The sequence below is a fragment of the Hemitrygon akajei genome, chromosome 1 (assembly GCF_048418815.1).
Source record: "Hemitrygon akajei chromosome 1, sHemAka1.3, whole genome shotgun sequence".
In the NCBI taxonomy this organism is placed as follows: Eukaryota; Metazoa; Chordata; class Chondrichthyes; order Myliobatiformes; family Dasyatidae; genus Hemitrygon; species Hemitrygon akajei.
This window is the reverse complement of record NC_133124.1, coordinates 154,889,180-154,909,735: the sequence shown is the minus strand read 5'-3', so window position 1 is coordinate 154,909,735 and position 20,556 is coordinate 154,889,180. Positions and strand designations below refer to the sequence as shown.

At 44.3% G+C, this 20,556-nt stretch overlaps 1 protein-coding gene across 1 annotated transcript; it reads left to right on the top strand.

Moving 5' to 3' along the window:
* Positions 1-212: 212 nt before the first annotated feature.
* On the top strand, positions 213-20,021 carry LOC140731611 (zinc-binding protein A33-like). The gene is made up of 6 exons (XM_073053173.1): positions 213-222; positions 888-983; positions 1,400-1,633; positions 3,060-3,082; positions 3,170-3,288; positions 19,371-20,021. The coding sequence occupies exons 1-6, from the start codon at positions 214-216 to the stop codon at positions 19,961-19,963; spliced, it is 1,074 nt and encodes a 357-aa protein (XP_072909274.1). The 5' UTR covers position 213; the 3' UTR covers positions 19,964-20,021.
* The last annotated feature ends 535 nt before the right edge of the window (positions 20,022-20,556 follow it).

The following is a 20,556-nucleotide window of genomic DNA, read 5'->3' as shown; positions in this document are numbered from 1 at the left end:
CTCAGGGTCAATCGGGCTTTAGCAAATCTGGCTGAAAAAGCCCGAAATCTAAACCTGAATCCGAAAGGGAAGGAAAGTAAACTTCACTGCGAGGAACATGAGGAAGAACTGAAGCTGTTTTGTGAAACGGACAAGACACTGATCTGTGTGATCTGCAGAGATGCGGAGGAACACACAGAGCACCGCTTCAAGCCGATTAAAGACGCTGTTAAAATGTGCACGGTAAAACTAAGTCGAATTCATCAACTAAATCTCTGAAGTCCTTCCTACCACCGCACGAGCCTCCATAACCAACATATCATTCTCCGCATCTTTCGCCATCTCCATCAGTATTCTACCACCAAGCAAATCTTTCCCTCGGACATCCCACAGCCACCCCACTCCGACAACTCACTGCTGTCTGTCGGGATCGCTCTCTACTCGCTCCTCTCCACTGATCTCCCTCCTGGCACCGATACCTGCGAGCGGGACAATTGCAACATCTGATTCCTGCACCTCCACCCTCCTCATCAGTTGCATTCCTCCCGTTTCTTCCATGGTCAATTGTCCTCTCGTATTAGATTCCTTTTTCTCCAGCTTTGCCGCTTCCACCTGTCCCCTCTCAGCTTCTCACTTGATCACCCTCCCCCACGTCCCCGCCTCACGTTGTCTCACCCGTCACCTGTCAGCTGGTTCTCACCCCCAACCTTTTTATTCTGGCTTCTGTCCCATTCCTTCCCAGTCCCAATGAAGGGTCTCATCCCGAAATGTCGACTGTTTATTTCCCCTGCGTAGATGCTGCCTGACTCACTGAGTTCCTCCGGCATTTTGTGCGATAATCGGGTTTGATCGCCTGTTCGTTTTGTTCCATTTTTTAAAAAATTTTACCTTCGCACTCTGACTTTCAGGATCAGCTAAAATCTTCCTTAGACTCTCTCACAAAAATGAAATCAGACCTCCAGGAAAAGGAGCAGCAACAGGAAGAGAAGATTTCCGGAGTTCGGGTGAGCTTCCTGAGCGGAATTTCTGCTATTACTGTATAGTTTTGCTCCCTTTAATGCAGAATATAAGAGTATTGCAGATCCAGTGACCTGGGTTCGATCCTGATTCCTGGTGTTGTCTGTGTGGAGTTTGCGTGTTCTCTCTGTGACCACGACAGTTTCAGACACACCCCAGAGACATGCTGGATGAACGGTGAATTACAATTAACCCTGTGAATGTGGGGGAGGTTGAATATGAACCAGGTGAGACTTAATGGGTCAATGAGGGAGAATAGGTTTCAGGAAAATATGAGCGAATGGGGTTGACAGGAATGTCTCAGAACTAGGATGGACGTTAATGGACAGAATGCTCACCTTAACGTCAGCTGGAAATACAGCACAGCAATACAGTAAATTAATCTTCACCTTTCATTCGACAGGAACAGTCCAACAGCGTTCAGACCCACATCACATCCCAGTTTGCCAAATTGCGTCAGGTTATCACTGAAAAAGAGGAGAGCTTACTCGGGGATCTCAGAAAAGAAGAGGAGAAGATTTTAAATCCAATGGAGAAAAATCTTCATGCGATTCAGGAGGATATAAGGCTTATTCAGGAGGAAATCTCAAAATTAAAGGAACAGATGGATCAAAAAGACAGTGTGATGTTTCTGAAGGTAAGGGATTATATTTCAATTTGTTCCTGTCAAAGGACACTAAATGAACAGTGGTATATTTGAAATAAACACAGCACAGCAGCCAATTCTAACAAATCAATTGCCACTGCTGGCGACCTCGCACAAGTAGTTATACTTGTATGACTCACCCCCAGCCACTATAATAATGACATTTCAAAATGTCCAAGACATGTATTGGATCCTTTATTAGCAACATACAATCTTGAAGCGATGAAACTTCAGCGTAATTAATCATAAATTAAGTTGCAACAAAGCAGTCAATAAAAAATGTGATATCCGTCTGTCTCCAGTTTAAAACTGCCCAGAATAAAGTACGAATACATAACTTATTCCCCTTGTTTTTTTTACCACGCCCCCACTCACGTGACTAGCTACCATAATAAACAGGGAACACAGAAAACAATACAATACAAACATACGTTGCTCCTACACACAGCATTTTCAAATGGCAGTAAACTGTTTCTCACCAGACAATTGATACAACTATTCAGGGTTGTTGTTTTCCCAAAACTGGATTTCTACAACTTCTGTACATCCCAGGACAGAATGCAATCTTCTCTGAAATGATTTACTCTGATCCTAACACAAAGTTGCTGATTGTGTCCTTAATTACCAGATTAAATATCCTCGAAAGCTCACTTTAACACCCAGTTCCAGTCACAGGCTGTGTGTGTGTCTGGTGCGGTGGGTGTGAGGGTCTCTCTGTCTATTATTGAGAGCAAAGAATGTGACCCATACATCAGACTTGTCCTCCAGATCCGGTTTCCATCAGATTACAGAAACTTTCACTGTCTCTCTACTTTTTCCAGATCAGTTTCACATGGGATTATATCCCATTCTCCATCATAAACAGGCCATTCAGTCCATCTTCTCCTGTCAATTTCTCTGCTTCACAAGCCTCCTCCACACCCAGCAACAGTGCCCCGAACCCCATGGTCCCTCATGTGTTTATCCTGTTTCCCTATTGCATTCAGTCTCTGCCGTTCTGCCTCAACCTCTCCTGTGGCAGTGAGTTCCACATCTTCTTCACTAAATTTCTTATGGGATTTATCAAAATCAATCTGGAATTTCATCTCCCCACAATTCTCCCCATAAATAGATAAATAATTTCTCCACCTGTACACAACCAAATCCATCACTGATCATACATTCTTCCATCTTATCATCCTGACATCATACCCAGATCAAAATGCACACCTATCCGTTTTCCTGTAAGTTTCATCCTCTCAGTAACGGTTTAAGTTCCAGAAACGTTCCCTGTAATTGACCCCATAGTTTTGTATTGTTCATGTGTGTGTGTGACTATGGGATTGGAAATTTTTAACTACTTGTAATGATTTGGATAAAATTCAAGATGTTGACAGTAATTCTAAGTCTATTCATACTTGTGTTTTATTTATTTCAGGCAGAATCTCATCGGAACAGGAGGTAGGACATACTCTTTACTGAAAACCAGTATGAATTTATAAAATAGTTCAAAATTGCAGTTTATAACCAGCTGTTTAATATTTACAGCTTTAATGACAAACTCCAGAATTTGTCAGTGACAGATGAGGCCCAACCGTTTGAAAAGTTCGATCACCCCTATTTGTTGAACACAGTGTTGAGAGAAACACCAGATGCCATTAATCAAGGTAAAATTTACAAAGATTAATTTCTCCTTGCTGAATTAAGTTCTAATTTGAAGCAATGATTGGCTATAATACTGGGGAACTGAAGTTTATTTCACATCAACCCCACTGACTGGGAGGCATCACTGTCACATGGTCAGCTGGAGATGTCAGACCCCTGAACACACCAGCACAGGGTCACAATACAACCAATACATGGGACTGGCAGATGAACCACTGTGTCCTGATCCCAGGCACACTGTACTAACACGCCAAGGCATGAACATAAGAAAATCTGCAGATGCTGAAAATTCAAGCAACACTCACAAAATGCTGGTAGAACTCAGGAGGCCAGGCAGCATCTATAGGAAGAAGTACAGTCGACATTTCAGGCCAAGACCCTTCGTCAGGACTAACTGAAATGTTAGTTAGAACTTAACTGAAACTAACTGAATGCCTTCTCCCTGGTAGGCTCCAGTACAAGCTGCTCTAAGAATCCATCTCGGTGGCACTCCACAAACTCTCTTTCTTGGGGTCCAGTACCAACCTGATTTTCTCAGTCTACCTGCATGTTGAAATCCCCCATTACAACCGTAGCATTACCTTTGCAACATTGCAATTTTAACTCTTGATTCAGCTTGCACCCTATATCCAGGCTACTATTTCAGGGCTTGTATATAACTCCCATTAGGGTCTTTTTGCCCTTACAATTTCTCAGTTCTATCCATACTGGCTCTACATCTCCTGATTCTATGTCACCTCTTGCAAGGGTCTGAATTTCATTCCTCACCAACAGAGCCACCCCACCCCCTCTGCCCACCTGTCTGTCCTTTCGAAAGGACGTATACCCTTGAATATTCATTTCCCAGCCCTGGTCCTCTTGCAACCATGTCTCCGTTATTCATACAACATCATACTTGCCGATTTCCAACTGAGCTTCACGCTCATCCATGTTATTTCTTATACTTCGTACATTCATATATAATACTTTTAATCCATTACTCCCCTCGCTTCTCTCATCGATCCCTATTGCACTTGGCCATACTCTCCGATCCCTTCCTGAGCGTTCTAATGCTTTAATTCTGTCATCTTCCTAACTTTTCTTATTCTCTCTTTCCCTTTAACTCCATCCTTATATTTCCAGTTCGTCTCCTCTTCCCCCCCCCCCCCTTATTAGTTTAAAGACACCCGTGTAGCAGTGGCAAACCTGCCTGCCAGAATGCTGGTCCCCCACCTGTTACGGTGCAACCTGTCTCCTTTGTACAATTCATCCTGACCCCAAAACAGATCCCAGTGGTCTAAGAATCTTAAACCCTGCTTCCCACACCAGCTCTTCATCCACACATTCAGATCCCCTATCTCCCTGTTCCTGCCCTCACCAGCACGAGGATCTGGAAGCAAACCGGAGATAAACACGCTGGAGGTTCTGCTTTTCAGCCTTCTTCCGAGTTCTCTGAAGTCACGCTGCAGAATTTCTTTCCTCTCCTTCCTGACTTCATTTGTTCCGACATGCACTACCACTTCCGGCTGTTCACCTTCACCCTTGAGGATGCCCTGCAATCGGTCCATGGTGACCTGGATCCTGACACCAGGGAGGCAACACACCATCCTTAAATCCTGCCTGTTGCCGCAGAAACCCCTTTCTGTACCTCTCAATATGGAGTCCCCTACTACCACGGCTCTTCCTGACGTCCTCGGCTTTCCTTCAGTGCCAATTTTTGACTCGCAGACCTGTCCACCTCTCAGACTGGCAGTGACTTCTGTCCCGACAGCTTCCAAGAGGGTGAACCTGTTTTCAAGTGGCACATCCCCCGGGGTCTCCTGTACTCCCAGCATCCATCCCTTCCTCATTGTCGCCCCCGTTCTCTCCTCTGGTATCTTCGGTGTAATGATCTCACTGTAGGTCCTGTCCAGAAAGCTTTTGTTTTCCCAGATGAACCTGTGGTCATCCAGTTGCCTCTCCAGTGCCCCAACACGGTCCTTCAGGAGCTGAACCTGGACACATTTTTCACAGTTGTAGCAGCCTGAGGCACCATCAGTGTCTCTGACCTCCCACATCAGGCAAGCATCACACTGAATCAGTTTACCTGTCATCTCCTCACCACCTCTCACCCACTCCAACTGTGGCGTAGTCTCCTCCCTCAGCCTCCTCGCCGAAGACTCTCGAGCCAAAGACTCACACTTTTCTCACAAGGCACTTCCCTCGACAAGGGCCACTCCCCTAGAGCAAACCTTGCTTTCGTTGGCTGATAAATTGACTAATTCGTTTCATTTGCCGCACCTCTGCCCACTTTGAAGGTATATGTTACAGGCCCGTCCCGACCAGTTTTTAAATCACCTGCTCCTGAAAACAACAAAAAACAGACTCCCAAGAGCTTACCTTCTCAGCCAATCCCCGCACTCACTCCTTCACTTGCCCCACCTCTGCCGATCTTGAAGGTATGTTCTCGCTAAGAGATTTGATAGAGCTGTTGGGGAGGGTTTCAACTAATTTGATGGGGGGTAGGAACTAGAGTGAAGGGACTCAGGATAGGATTGATGGTAAAAAAAAAAGCAGAGATAGCGTGCAGTCAGACTGTCAGGAAGGGTGGGCAGCAGCGAGGACAAAATTTCAGCCAGCAGGGTATCAGTGCTTTAGGAATGCAGAATTAAAATGGGTAGCAAATACAGTACTCAAAGTGTTTTATCTCAATGCACGGAGTATTGAAAATAAGGTGGACGATCTTGTTGCTCTTTGACAGATTGTCAGGTATGATGTGACTATCACGGAATCGTGGCTGAAGGATGGTTGTAGTTGGAGCTGAATGTCCAAGGTTGCACAATGTTTCGGTGGTATAGGAAGGAAGGCAGAGGGGGTGACGTGGCTCTGCTGGTAAATCAGTAGAACGGTGTGACGTAGGATCGGAAAATGTTGAATCCTTGTGGGTTGAGTTAAGAAAATGTAAAGGTTTTATACAGGCATCCCAACAGTAGCTGGGATGTGGATCACAGATTACAACAGGAAATTAGAAAAGGCACATGAAAAGGACAATATTATGATAGTAATGGGCACAGTTTTAAGGTGCTTGGAAGTTGGTACAGAGGAGATGTCAGGGGTAAGTTTTTTTTTTACGCAGAGAGTGGTGAGTTCATGGAATGGGATGTTGGCGACAGTGATGTAGGCGGATACAATACGGTCGTTTAAGAGACATGGAGCTTAGAAAAATAGAGGGCTATGGGAAACCCTAGGTATATTCTAAGGTAAGGACATGTTTGGCACAGCTTCATGGGCCGAAGGGCCTGTATTGTGCTTTCTATGTTCCTATGGGAGATTTCAACATGCGGGTCAATTGGGAAAATCAGGTTGGTTGCAAGAGAGTGAATTTGTTGAATGCTGTGCGATGGCTTTTGAGAGCGGTTTGACGTTGAGACAACTAGGAGAATATGTATTGAACCGGAGGTGATTAGGGAACTTAACATAAAATAACCCTTAGGAGGCAGTGCTCTCAACATGACTGAGTTCAATTTGAAATTTGATAAGGAGAAAGTAAAGTCTGATGTTGTAATATTTCAGAGGAGTAAAAGAAATTACAGTGGTCTGAGAGAGGAGTTGGCCAAAGTAAATCGGAAGGAGATGCTGGCGGGGCTGATAGCAGAGCAGCAATGGTGTGCTTTTCTGGGAAAATGATGAAGGTGCAGGATAGATGTATTCCAAAAATAAATAAATACTCAAGTGGCAAAATAGTACAACTGTGAGTGACGAGGGAAGACAAGGTAATGTAAAAGCAAAAGCAGAGGGCGTACAACAAAGCAAAAATTAGTAGGAAGACAGAGAATTGGGAAGCTTTTTAGTACCACGGGGAGCAACTAAAATTATCATTGAGAGGGGAAAATGAAATATGAAAGCAAGCTAGCAAACATTTTCATAGTGAATAGTGAAAGTTTTTTTCAAGTAAAAAATAGAGATGAGAGTGGATATAGGACTGCTAGAAAATGAGGCAGGATACATAATAACAGGGGACAAAGAGATGGCAGATGAACAAATGAGTAATTTGCATCAGTCTTCACTGTGGAAGACTCTAGAAGTGTGGCAGATGTTGAAGGGGCTGAGGGAAGAGAGGTGAGTGGTTACTAATACAAGGGCAAAGGTGCTCAAAAAGGTGGAAGACCTAAAGCTACACAAGTCACTCGGATCAGATGAACTCATCCCAGTGTTCTGAAAGAGGTAGTGGTAGACATAGTGGAGGCATTAGTAATGGTCTTTTTAAAATCATTGGATTCTAGCATGGTGCCAGAAGACTGGAAACTTGCAAAAGTCACTCCACTCATTTAGTAAGGAGGAAGGCAACAGAAAGGAAATTATAGACCAGTTAGCTTCAACTCAGTGGTTGGGAAGATGTTGGAGTCAATTGATAATTATGAGGTTATGGAATACTTGCTGACATGGGACAAGATAGGACAAAGTCAGTATGGTTTCCTGAAAGGAATATCTTGCCTGACATATCTGTTGGAATTCTTTGAGGAGATTACAAGTAGGCTAGATAAAGGGGATGTAGTGGATATTGCACATTTCGACTTTCAGGAAGCCTTTGACAAAGTGACACACCTGAGGCTGCTTACCAAGTTAAGAGCCATGGTATTATAGAAAAGTTATTGACCTGGTTTGAACATTGGCTGATTGGTAGGAAGCAGTGAGTGGGAATAAAAGGATCCTTTTCGGGTTGGCTGCCATTGACTAGTGGTGTTCCACAGTGGTCAGTGTTGGTACCGCTTCTTATTATGCTGTATATCAATGATTTCACTGGTGGAATAGATGGCTTTATTGCCAAGTTTTCAGATGATACAAAGGTTGGTGGAGTGGCCAGTAGTGTTGAGGAAACAGGTAGGATGCAGAAGGACTTGGATGAGGAGAATGGACAAAAATGTGGTAAATGATATACAGTGGTGGAAAATGCATGGTCATGCACTTTGATAGCAGAAATAATGAGCAGATTTTTTTTAATGGGGAGAAAATCTAAAAATCTGAGATGCAAATGGACTTGGGAGTGCTTGTGCAGAACACCCTGAAGGTTAACTTGAAGGTTGAGTCGGTGGGGAGGAAGGCAAATGCAATGTCAGCAGTCAATTCAAGAGGTCTAGAATACAAGAGCAGGGAAGTGATGCTGAGGCTTTACAAGGCCTCACCTTGAGTATTGTGAACAGTTTTGGGCTCCTCATCTGAGAAAAGATGTACAGGCATTCGAGAGGGTTCAGAAGATGTTCATAAGGATGATTCTGAGAATGAAAGGGTTATCATAGGAACATTTGATAGCTTTGAGGAATGTTTGATAGCTCTGTGACTGTGCTCGCTGGAATTTAGAAGGATGAGCGGGGATCTCATTGAAAACTTGCGAATGTTGAAAGACCAAGACAGAATAGAAGTTGAAGTGCAGGAGAAGTGCTTCTCCTTACAGATGCTGCCTGAACTGCTGTGTTCCAGCAGCATTTTCTGTGTGTTGATAGAAGTTGCAACGACGTTTCCCATGGTAGGGAAGTCTAGACAAGAGCTTAATAGGTTCTAGATTGAACACGACATCAAAGGTTACGGGGAAAAGGCCAGGGAGTGGGGCTGAACAGGGAAAGAAGGATCAGCCATGATTGAATGACGCAGTAGACTCGAAAGGTCAAATGGCCTAATTCTGCTCCTCTGTCTCATGGTTATGAAACCATCAGAACGTGAATCAGAATCAGAATCAGGTTTATTATCTCCGGCATGTGACATGAAATTTGTTAACTTAGCAGCAGTAGTCAATGCAGTACATAATCTAGCAGAAAAAAGGTAATAATAAATAAAATAAAAATAATAATAGTAAATAAGTAAATCAATTACAGTATACATATATTGAATAGATTAAAAAATGTGCAAGAACAGAAATACGGTATATTTTTAAAAAAAGTGTGGTAGTGTCCAAAGCTTCAATGTCCATTTAGGAATTGGATGGCAGAGGGGAAGAAGCTGTTCCTGAGTCACTGAGTGTGTGCCTTCAGGCTTCTGTACCTCCTACCTGATGGTAACAGTGAGAATAGGGCATGCCCTGGCTGCTGGAGGCCCTTAATAGTGTAAGCTGCCTTTCTGAGACACTGCTCTCTGAAGATGTCCTGGGTACTTTGTAGGCTAGTACCCAAGATGCTGACTAGATTTACAACCTTCTGCAGCTTCTTTTGGTCATGTGCAGTAGCCCCTTCATACCAGACACTGAGGCAGCCTATCAGAATGCTCTCTAGAGTACAACTATAGAAGCATTGTGAGACTGAGCCCAGACGCACCAAATCAGCATTGACATCGGTCAGGGTGACATCTCGGGAGAAGCACACACCACAACATAACTGGCCTGGCAAAGCTCCTACACACATACGCAAGAAGGACTGGCAGATTGTAGTCAGAGCCTCAGCAATGTATACTGTTATTTCCCTCAGTAACCTGGAAACCATTCTCTTCAGACACAGTAATTTATTTATTTAAACAACTCACACATGTCACACATTGTCAGCACACACCAGACAGGTGATGACACACTGTGACATACAAATACTTCAATGTACACACACTCCTTCAATGTGTACACACACCACACTGATATTTACCACACACACATACAAAATCAGTGTGGCACACGGTCAAACAGACAGGCACAAATTCGCATTTAGGATTGAAATCTGCCGTCCTTACCCAGTCTGTCTGTTCTGTGGCACTGAGCTGAACCTCTGACGTGACGTCACATCCACAGTTCACAGACAGACTCCAGGGTGAAATTCCTCAAGCGGATGATCTCAGAAGGGTTTGACAGATGTTGAATCCATGGCCCACTTCATCAATCTGCAAGATTAAGATGTCTTCTTGAGCGTGTCCCGTTTGTGTGTGTTTGCCCCATATCCCTTCAACTATTTCCTATCTTTGTACTTGTCTAAAGTTATTTTAAAATGTTTTAATTATACCCGTTTTTACAGCATCTGCTAACAGCGAATTCCATCTGCCCACCTCCCTCTCTGTGAGTTATCCCATGAACCCCTCATCTTAAACCTGTGCCCTCTGGCTCTGTACTCCCATGTTCTGGGAAAGAGACTCATCTTATCTAAGCCCCTTATGAATTTATATACCTTGATAAGGGTCATCCCTCAACATCCTACACTCCAGGGGATTAGATCCAGCTTACCCACTCTGTCCTTTTGAACCAAGCCCCCAGTCCAAGTAACATCCTCCTGAAGCTTCCTGTCCAGTGTAATGACATCCTCCCCATAGTAGGGGAGCCAGATATGCACACAATACCCCAAGTGTGGTCTGTCATTGACATCAAAGATCTTGTTTCAGCTCACATGGACAGTGTCGAGTAAGCTGATGAATACAGGACTGGTGTGTTGTATTTGAACACACCAGTATATGGAATAAGGTTGATGATGTTGTAGCTCAGGTAGAGATTGGCAGGTACAACATTGTTGGCATCACTGAGTTGTGGCTGAAAGGAAATCCTGGCTTGAAGTTCAACATTCAAGGATACACCTTGTATTCAAAGGACAGGCAGGTAGGCAGAGGGGATGGGGAGGGTCTGTTGGTAAATATATAAAATCAGTGTGGGTAGAGTTCAGAACCTGCAAGGGTAAAAAGACCCTGATCAGAATTATATACAGGCCTCCAAATAGTAGTCAGGGTAAAAAAGGGGGGTACAAATTACACCAGGAAATAGAAAAGGCATGTCAAAAGTGTAAGGTGACAGTAGGAACGGGGGATTTCAACATTCAGGTAGATTGAAAAAAATTGTGTTGTTGCTGCAGCCCAAGAGAGGGAATTTGTAGAACGCCTGTGAGATGGCTTTTTAAACAGCTTCGGGTTGAGCCCAATGGGAGAAAGGCAAGTCTGACTGGGATTTGTATAATGAACAGATATGAGAAGGGAGTTTAAAGTAAAAGAACCTTTAGGAAGCAGTGATCATAAAGTGATAGAATTCAACCCCCATTTTGAGAGGGGGGGGGAGATAAGGTCAAATGTATCAGTATTAGAGTAAAGTTAGTTACAGGGGCATGAAGGAGGAGCTAACCAAAGTAAATTGCAAAGGGACACGAGCAGGGATGATAGCAGAACAGCAAAGATGGGAGTTTGTGGGGCAATTCGGAAGGCAAGGCACAAGCTTGATACATCCAAGAGATGAAGAAGTATTCTCAAGGGAGGATAAAAGCAAAAAAAAAGACATAAAATGTAGCAAAAATTAGCATGAAGTTGGAGGATAGAGAAGGTTTTGATAATGAACAGAAAGCAACTAAAAGGCCACGAGGAGAGAAAAGATGAGATATCAGGGAAAGTTTGCCAACAATACACAAGAGGATACAAAAATGTGAAGAGTAAAGGAGAGGTGAGAGTAGACATTGGACCCCTAGAAAATGACACTGGAGAGATCAGAATAGGAGACAGAGAGTTACTTGCTTAGTATTTTGTGTCAATCCTCACTGCTGATGATACTAGCAACACACACAAAATGCTGGTGGAACACAGCAGGCCAGGCAGCATCTGTAAGGAGAAGCACTGTTGACGTTTCGGGCTTTGTCTGGGAAGAAGGGTCTCGGCCCGAAACGTGGACAGTGTTTCTCCTTATAGATGCTGCCTGGCCTGCTGTGTTCCCCCAGCATTTTGTGTGTGTTGTTTGAATTTCCAGCATCTGCAGATTTCCTCGTGTTTGATGATACTAGCTGTGTGTCAGAAATGTGAGAGTGACAGGAGACAAAAATGAGTGTTGTTGCTATTACTAAAGGGAAAGTGCATGGGAAGATGAAAGGTCTGAAGGTAGATAAATCACTTGGACCAGATTGACTATACCCAAGTGTTCGGAAAGAGGTCGCTGAAGAGGATGTTGAGGCATTATTAATGATCTTCGAAGAATGACTAGATTCTGGATCATTCAGGACGACGGGAAATTGCAAAGGTCATTTCACTCTTGAGCTTGGTAGATTTAAAGAGGAGCAACACACACAAAATGCTGGAGAATCTCAGCAGGCCAGGAAGCATCAATGGAAAAGAGTAACCAGTTGATGGTTCAGGTTGAAACCCTTCATCAGGACCCGTGCAAATTCATCCCCTGTTCTAATGAGGGGCTGTGGGTGATGGGTTGTGGGAAAGGGGACAAAGGGAGCCGCATCCCCCATCTTTGTCCCCCTCCAGCTTCTCGTTACGTCTACACACACAGTTCACCCACGGGCTTTCCAACCCTCCCCCACCTGGTTCTGGTTCAATCTGCTGTTCATCTCTCCCCTACTGCTTCTCATTATCACCTCCTTTATTGTCTCGAACCTTCACACTCCTCCACTTCACACTTCACAGTCACAAATGAATGTGAACATTGAATGAAGGGCCTGTTCCTGTCCTGTACTGTTCTATGTTCTCTGTTCCCTGTTTAGAAGAATGAGAGGAGATCGCAGGGAAGCACAAAATTCTTTCAGGGCTCAGCAGGCAGGATACAGGGACTCCTCCCTGTCTGAGGAGTCAAGGGTCAGGGGTCACTATCTGTTTGGAATTCTCTGCACCGGGGGGGGGGGGGGGGGGGGAAGGTGGGGGGGAGTGGGAACTTTGAGGTCTCAGTCACTACATTTAAAGTCACAGAGCCATCGCCATACAGCATAGAAATGTGCCCTTCCACCCATCACCTCTGTGCTGTCCTATTTACCCATCTACATTCATCCCATTGGCCGGCATTAGGTCAGTCTCCTTCTCACAAGATCACAAGACAAAGGAGCAGAAGCAGGCCATTTGGCCCATCGAGTCTGCTCCGCCACTCCACCATGAGCTAAACCAGGGGTTCCCAACCTGGGGTGCCCGCACCCCCGGGGGGTGCGAGATGGTATTTCAGGGGGTACGATAAAGAGTGGCTTGTGTGCTTGAGTGACAAGTCACGAGTCATCACTCAGCCAGCTGCCAGTGTGCCTTGAGAAGTGGTAGTAACGTTTGTCCCAAGCACACTCCAGTCTCCTGCTGCCCGAGTCAGCGTTGAGGATTCTCATCAGTGTTACCTGGGAAGTTACACCTCAGAGTTGAGGAGTCTCATCAATTTACTGTTTATAATTTTTTCCTGAATAAATTAGAATCGAATTGCCCAATTTATATTTGCATTTTATGCACTGAGTTAAAAGCTTATCTTTTTAAGTTCAATTTGTTCACCCGCAGTATTGTATGTGGTTCAATTTGTGGTTCAAAAATTAGAAATTAGACTTCTTCATCTTCAAAAGTGATATTGCTTTTGTAGGGGGTGCGAACATTTATCAAACATTTCCTAGGGGTGTGGGGCATAGAAAAGGTTGGGAACCACTGAGCTAAACTATTCTCCCATCTAGTTCCAATTTCCGGCTTTTTCCCAATATCCCTTGATACCCTGACTAATTAGATACCTATCAATCTCCTCCTTAAACACCCTCAAGGATTGGGCCTCCACAGCTGTATGTGGCAAAGAATTCCATAAATCCACTCCCCTCCGGCTAAAAAAAAACTCTCCTCATCTCTGTTTTAAATGGGTATCCTCTAATTCTAAGACTGTGGCCTCTTGTCCTGGACTCACCCACCAAGGGAAACAGCCTTTCCACATCTACTCTGTCCGACCCTTTCAACCTTCGAAATGTTTTTATGAGATCCCTTCTCATTCTTCTATACTCTAATGAATACAGTCCAAGAGCCATCAAACGCTCCTCATATGTTGGCCCCTGCATTCCAGGAATCATCCTCATAAATCTGCTCTGAACTCTCTCCAACATTAGTCCATCCATTCTAAGATAAGGGGCCCAAAACTGCACACAGTATTCCAAATGAGGTCTCACTGGTGTCCCATAGAACCTCATCAACATCTCCTTACTCTTATACACTATTCCTCTTGAAATGAATGCCAACATACCATTCACTTTCCTTACTGCCGATCCAACCTGGTGGGTAACCTTTAGGATATCCTGCACGTGGACCCATAAGTCCCTTAGCACTTCTGATGTTTTTAATTTTCTCCCCATCTAAATAATAATCTGCCCGATTATTTCTTCTTCCAAAATGTGCAACCGTACATTTGTCAATATTGTATCTCATCTGCCATTTCTTTGCCCACTCTCCTAAACTGACCAAGTCTCTCTGCAACCTTTCCATTTCTTCAACACTTCCTGCTCCTCCACCTATCTCGGTGTCATCTGCAAACTTAGCCACAAAACCATTTAATCCATGATCTAAATCATCGATATACGTTGTAAAAAGAAGCGGCCCTAACACCGTCCCCTGCGGAACACCACTAGAAACCGGCAACCAACCAGAATAGGATCCCTTTATTCCCACCCTTTGCTTTCTGCCTATCAGCCAATGCTCCACCCATTCCAATATCTTTCCTGTAATTCCATTGGCTCACATCTTATTAAGCAACCTCTTATGCGGCACCTTATCGAAGGCCTTTTAAAAATCCAAATACACAACATCCATAGCCTAGCCCTTGTCAATCTTATTTGAGATTATCTCAAAAAATTCCAATAGGTTGGTGAGGCAGGATCTTCCCTTCATGAAATCATGCTGGTTTGGGCCTATCTTGTCATGCACCTCGAGGTATTTCATAACCTCTTCCTTGAGGATCGACTCCAATAACTTTCCAACTACTGATGTCTGACTAATAGATCTGTAATTTTCTTTTTGCTGCCTCCCTCCTTTCTTAAACAACGGAATTACATTTGCAACCTTCCAGTTCTCTGGAACCGTGCCAGAGTCTACTGATTCCTGGAAGATCATTTCCAATGCCTCCACAATCTCCAAAGCCACCTCCTTCAGATCCGATGGGTGCACCTCATCCAGTCCAGGAGACTTATCTATTCTTAGTTCATTTAGCTTCCCAAGCACTTTCTCTCTAGTAATCTTGACTGTACCTAATTTTATTCCCTGAGACCTCTGGCTATCAGGTATGTTGCTAATGTCCACTGTGAAGACTGATGCAAAATATTCATTTAGTTTCTCTGCCATCTCTTTGTTACCCATTATAATTTCTCCAGCATCATTTTCAATCGTCCTATATCTACCCGTGTCACTCTTTTACTCTAAATATATTTTTTAAAAACTTTTAGTATCCATTTTTATGTTAATTGCCAACTTCCTTTCATAATTCATCTTTTCTTTCCTAATGACTTTCTTTGTTTCCTTCTGTAAGTTTTTAAAAGATGTCCAGTCCTCAGTTTTTCCACTAATTTTTGCTTCCTCTTTTGCTTTTATTTTAGCCTTAACCTCTCTCGTTAGCCACATTTGTACCATTTTTCCATTCATGATTTTCTTTTTTCTTGGAATATATTTTTCCTGCACTTTCCTTATTTCCTGTACTTTTCTATTTCCTGTAAGAATTTCATCCAATTCTGCTCTACTATCCCTCCATCTAGCTTACTTTTCCAATCAACTTGGGCCAGTTCCTCTCTGATACGACTGTAATTTCCTTTGTTCTGCTGAAATATCGACACACCTGATACCAGTTTCTCCTTTTCAAATTTGAAACTGAAATCAATCATATTATCATCACTACTTCCAAGGGGTTCCATTACCTCCAGCTCCCTAATGGCCTCAGGTTCATTACACAGCACCCAATCCAAAACAGCTGATCCCCTGGTGGGCTTATGGACAAGCTGCTCCAGAAAGCCATCCTGTAGGCATTCTACAAACTCCCTCTCCTGAGATCCAGTACCTTCTGTTATGATCCAGCATCAATGAATATATGACTGAGACAGGTTTTTTATAACAAATAAAACATTTATTAAACACTGCTAAAAAAAACCCAAAAGTAAACAAACGACTAACTTAACCGGAAGTCAGCTGCGATACGGCAGCTCAAACAGTTCTTAAAGTGAGAAATGCGAACTCAGTTCTTTAAAGTAGTATTGCAAAGACAGTTCTTAGAAGTTGTAATGCGAAAGTCCAAAATTTACACAGTCGCTTGGCAGAGACTTTCCTTGAAATAATTTAAGTTCTCCTTCGTGGTGTTAATGCTTATCCCAGTCGAAGTATGCTTTGATCAAAGGATTTACGATGAATAAAATGAAACGGCTTAAAGGCACTGACCTTTCCTTGGCGAAACTCTGCACCCAGCCCTTTCTGCTCTTACAGCAGGGACTGACATGGGCTCAGCTGACGAATTCCTTCCGAATGAGGATCAAACAAGGTCGAACCTGTTTCACCGTCGAAATCAACTTTCCTTGATCCTTTAGCTTCTCGAACTTCGACGAATCATCACTCTCCGACTGCTGAACTGGCAGTACTTTAGCAAAACTGCCAGCAATAACCTTGGAGACTTAAGACAGAAAGTAAAACTCCCCTTTTAAATGAAACTGCATCACAACATCGAAATACGCAACGAAACGGGAATATCTGGCGAATTCAACCACGGACTGCCCCACCTCACAGGGAGGGGTTCTCCTTTTATACCCTATTGAAAAAAAACTTATCACATGACCTCTTACTGGCGGGAAAATGACATCACTCCACCACCAGAAGACCATTACCTCATGCCCAGCATAGCCGCAATTACATCATGGTCACGTGACAGGTACAAGATACCCACGGGTACATAACACTTCCTGACTTTCCCAATCCACTTTCATATTAAAATCCCACATAATTATCTTGACATTTTCCCACTGACAAGCTTTTTCTATATCCAGCTGTAACTTGTAGTCCACATCCAGCTGCTGTTTGGAGGCCTGTGTATAACTACTATTAGTGTCTTTTTACCCTTGCCATTTCTTAACACGACCCATAGGGATTCTACCTATTCTGATCCTATGTCCGTTCTTTCCAGTGATTTGATATCATTGCTTACCATCAGGGTCACGCCACCCCCTTTACCTACCTTCCTATCTTTCCTATACACTGTGCATCCTTGAACATTCAGCTCCCAATCACATCCATCATTTAGCCATGACTCAGTGATGGCCACAATGTCATATCTTTTAACCTGTAGCTGTACAACAAGGTCATCCACCTTATTTCTAATGCTGCGGGCATTTAAGTACAGTACATTTAGATCTGTATCTGTTATTGATTTTGCTATATTTCTATCGCACAGCAAATTACCCTGTCTATTCACCGGCCTGTCCTTCTTGCCATCTTTGCTGCACAGTATCTTTGACTTATTTCTATTTTCCTCTTCCTCGGATCTAACACCCTGGTTTCCTTCCCCTTGGCAGCTTAGTTTAAACCCTTCCTCACAGCTATATTACACAATCCTGCCAGGATATTAGTACCCTTTGAGTTCAGGTGTAACCCATCGTTTTTGTATAAGTCATGCCTCCCCCAAAATAGATCCCAATGATCCAAGAATTTGAAGCCCTGTCCCCTGCACCAGTTACTTAGGCACACGTTCATCTGCTTAATTCTGCTATTCTTACCTTTGTTAGCCCGTGGCTCAGGCTGTAATCCTGAGATTATTTCTCTGGAGGTCCGGCTTTTCAGTTTTCTTCCTAGCTCCCAGTAATCTTCCTTCAGGATGGCCTCTCTTTTTCTGTCTATGTCATTGGTATCAACATGTACCAAGACTTCTGGCTGCTTGCCCTCTCTCCTCAGAATACTCTGGACCCGATCTGAGACATCCCGTACCCTGGCACCCGGGAGGCAACACACCATCCGGGTATCTTGTCCGGCTCACAGAATCTCTTGTCTGTTCCCCTCACTATGGAATCCACTATAACTACTACATTTCTCCTTGCTCTCTTGATCACGGCACAGGGCAGAGTGCCAGAGTCCCGTTCGCTGTGGTCTTCCTCCGTCAGGTCACCCTCTCCAACAGTATCGAAAATGATATATTGATTTCTGAGGGGGACTGTCACAGAGGTGCTGTCCACTATCTCTCTGTAGGTATTATCAATCACCTCCTCACTTTCCCTCATTAGCTGGAGGTCATCGTTGCAGCTCCAGATCCCTAACACGGTCCTTAAGGAGCCTCATCTCAATGCACCGGGTGCAGATGTAATCCCTGGGAGTCTCCCAGGGTCTCCACATCTGGCACTCCAAGCACAACAGTAATCCTAGATACATACCTCTAATGCTACTATTATTACTAAATAAATAAACCTGTAACTTACCCCCTTACTACAAGACTCAACGGTCGCAGGAAGCCTTTTCCCGTTTCTGCCTAAGCCCGTTGAGCCAAAGCTCTATCACTCTGCACCCTCTGACTCCGCTGCCCACTGGATATGGCAGTGTTCTTTTTAAACCTTCCGCGGTCTGAGGTCACGCGCCCGTGCAGTCGAGCCTCTTTTATCCCAAGCAGTTAAAAAAAACTGAATTTTCCTGAAAAATGGTGACTTACTCCGCTGCCAACTTGCTGTGAATCTGTGTCTTGCCTGTTGATGTGTCTGTCCAAGGGTCTCTTAAACACAGAGGACTGGAGGCCTGTGACCTGCAGAGGTCGGTGCTGGGGCCAGGGTTGTTTGATAATCATATTAATGATTTGGATGAGAATGTAGGTGACATAGTTAGTAGGTTTGTGGGTGACACTGAAATTCATGGTATAGTGGACAGCGAAGAGGGTTATCTAAGTTCACAATGGGCCCTTGATCAACTGTAGAGTTGGGTACAGTGAGAATGTTTTTAAATACATCTTGCCAGGTAAGTGGATAAGAAAGGTGGAAAGGAATAATGGGCAAATGGGACTAGCTCATCACAGCAAGTTGGTCGGCATGAACAAGTTGGGCCGAAGAGCCTCTGTGACCTCCTGTTTAAATCCATTCACCTGCCCCCTTCCCATCTGAATCCGCCCCTTTCCCGCACTCACTTCTGCTGTCTATCTCCCCAATTTATTTCTATTCTTGAGCGAAGACGTCTACCTGAAATGTAGACTGTTTATCTCTCTCCACACATGCTGCCTGACCCACTGAGTTGAAGTGTCTTTTTGTGTCAAAAGTGTCATTTTGTGTGTGTTGATTGGGAAAACTCCACTCTCTGTCCAGCAGAAAAACCGCGGGGGAGATATTAGTTGTCCATCGGCCGCAGTTGGGTAAAACCCCAGAAACAGTTCCTGTCGGCCAATGACTGTGCCTGAGGCCAAGTGTCCTTTCATTGCCGGAGTCTCCTTCTGATCCCCGGGGACTCTCTAATTCTCTGCTTCTCCCCCCAGTCTCTGTCACCCTGGATGAGGAAACAGCGCATACACAGCTCGAGGTGTCTGTGGATCGGAAGAGTGTGAGATGGACCGGGACCCAGAGGGATCTCCTTGATACCGGGAAAAGATTCACAGACTGGCCTTGTGTGCTGGGATCGGAGGGATTCACATCGGGGATACATTACTGGGAGGTGGAGGTGACAGGGAATCAGGTCTGGTGTCTGGGAGTCGCTGCTGAGTCTGTGGAGAGGAAGGGAGAGGTCAGACCGAGTCCGGAGACCGGATTCTGGATCATCAAGCGGTATTATGAAACGACCCAGCAGAATAATCTGGGGGGAAGGAATTCTGGCATGGTCAGTCAGAATTATGATGTGTTCAGTGTACACACCTCCTCTGAGTACCGTCTCCCTACCAATTCCATCCCTGGGAGGTTGGGAGTTTATCTCAGTTACGAGTCCGGGAAAGTTTCATTTTACAACGCAGAGACCAAGTCCCATCTCTACACCTTCACTGGGAATAAATTCATGGGGAAACTTTATCCTTTCTTCCGGATTTGGGAAGGAAATCAGTGGCTGAAAATCTGCTCCGGTTCCGCTCGGGGTCTGTAAATGAGTCTTGGAAAGACCATAAGACAGGAACCGAATCAGGCCATTCAGCCCATCGACTCCACTCTGCCATTCCATTATGGCTGATCCCAGAGCCACTCAACCCCGTACACCTGCCTCCTCGCCGTATTCTTTGATGGGCTGATCGATCAGGAAACTATCAACTTCCACCTTAAATAAACCCCCAGGCTTGGCCTCCACCACAGACTGTGGCAGGGCATTCCACAAATTCACCACTCTTGTTAAAAATATTCCTCCTTCCCTCTGTTCAAAAAAATCTCACCTCAATTTTGAGGTTGTGCTATCTGGTTCTGGATACCTCCACCACAGGAAACATCCTCTCCACATCCACCCTATCTAGCCTTTTCAACACTTGATAGGTTTCAGTGAAATCCCCATGCATTCCTCATGTTAACCCATTCATTCCCAGAATCGTCCTCGTGAAACTCCTCTGAATTCTCTCCAATGATAACACATCTTTTCTGAGATATGGAACCCAAAATTGTTGCAATACTCCAGGTGCACCCTGAGTAGTGTCTTCGAAATCCTCAGCATCATCTCCTTGCTGTTATATTCTATTCCCATTGAATTTACCA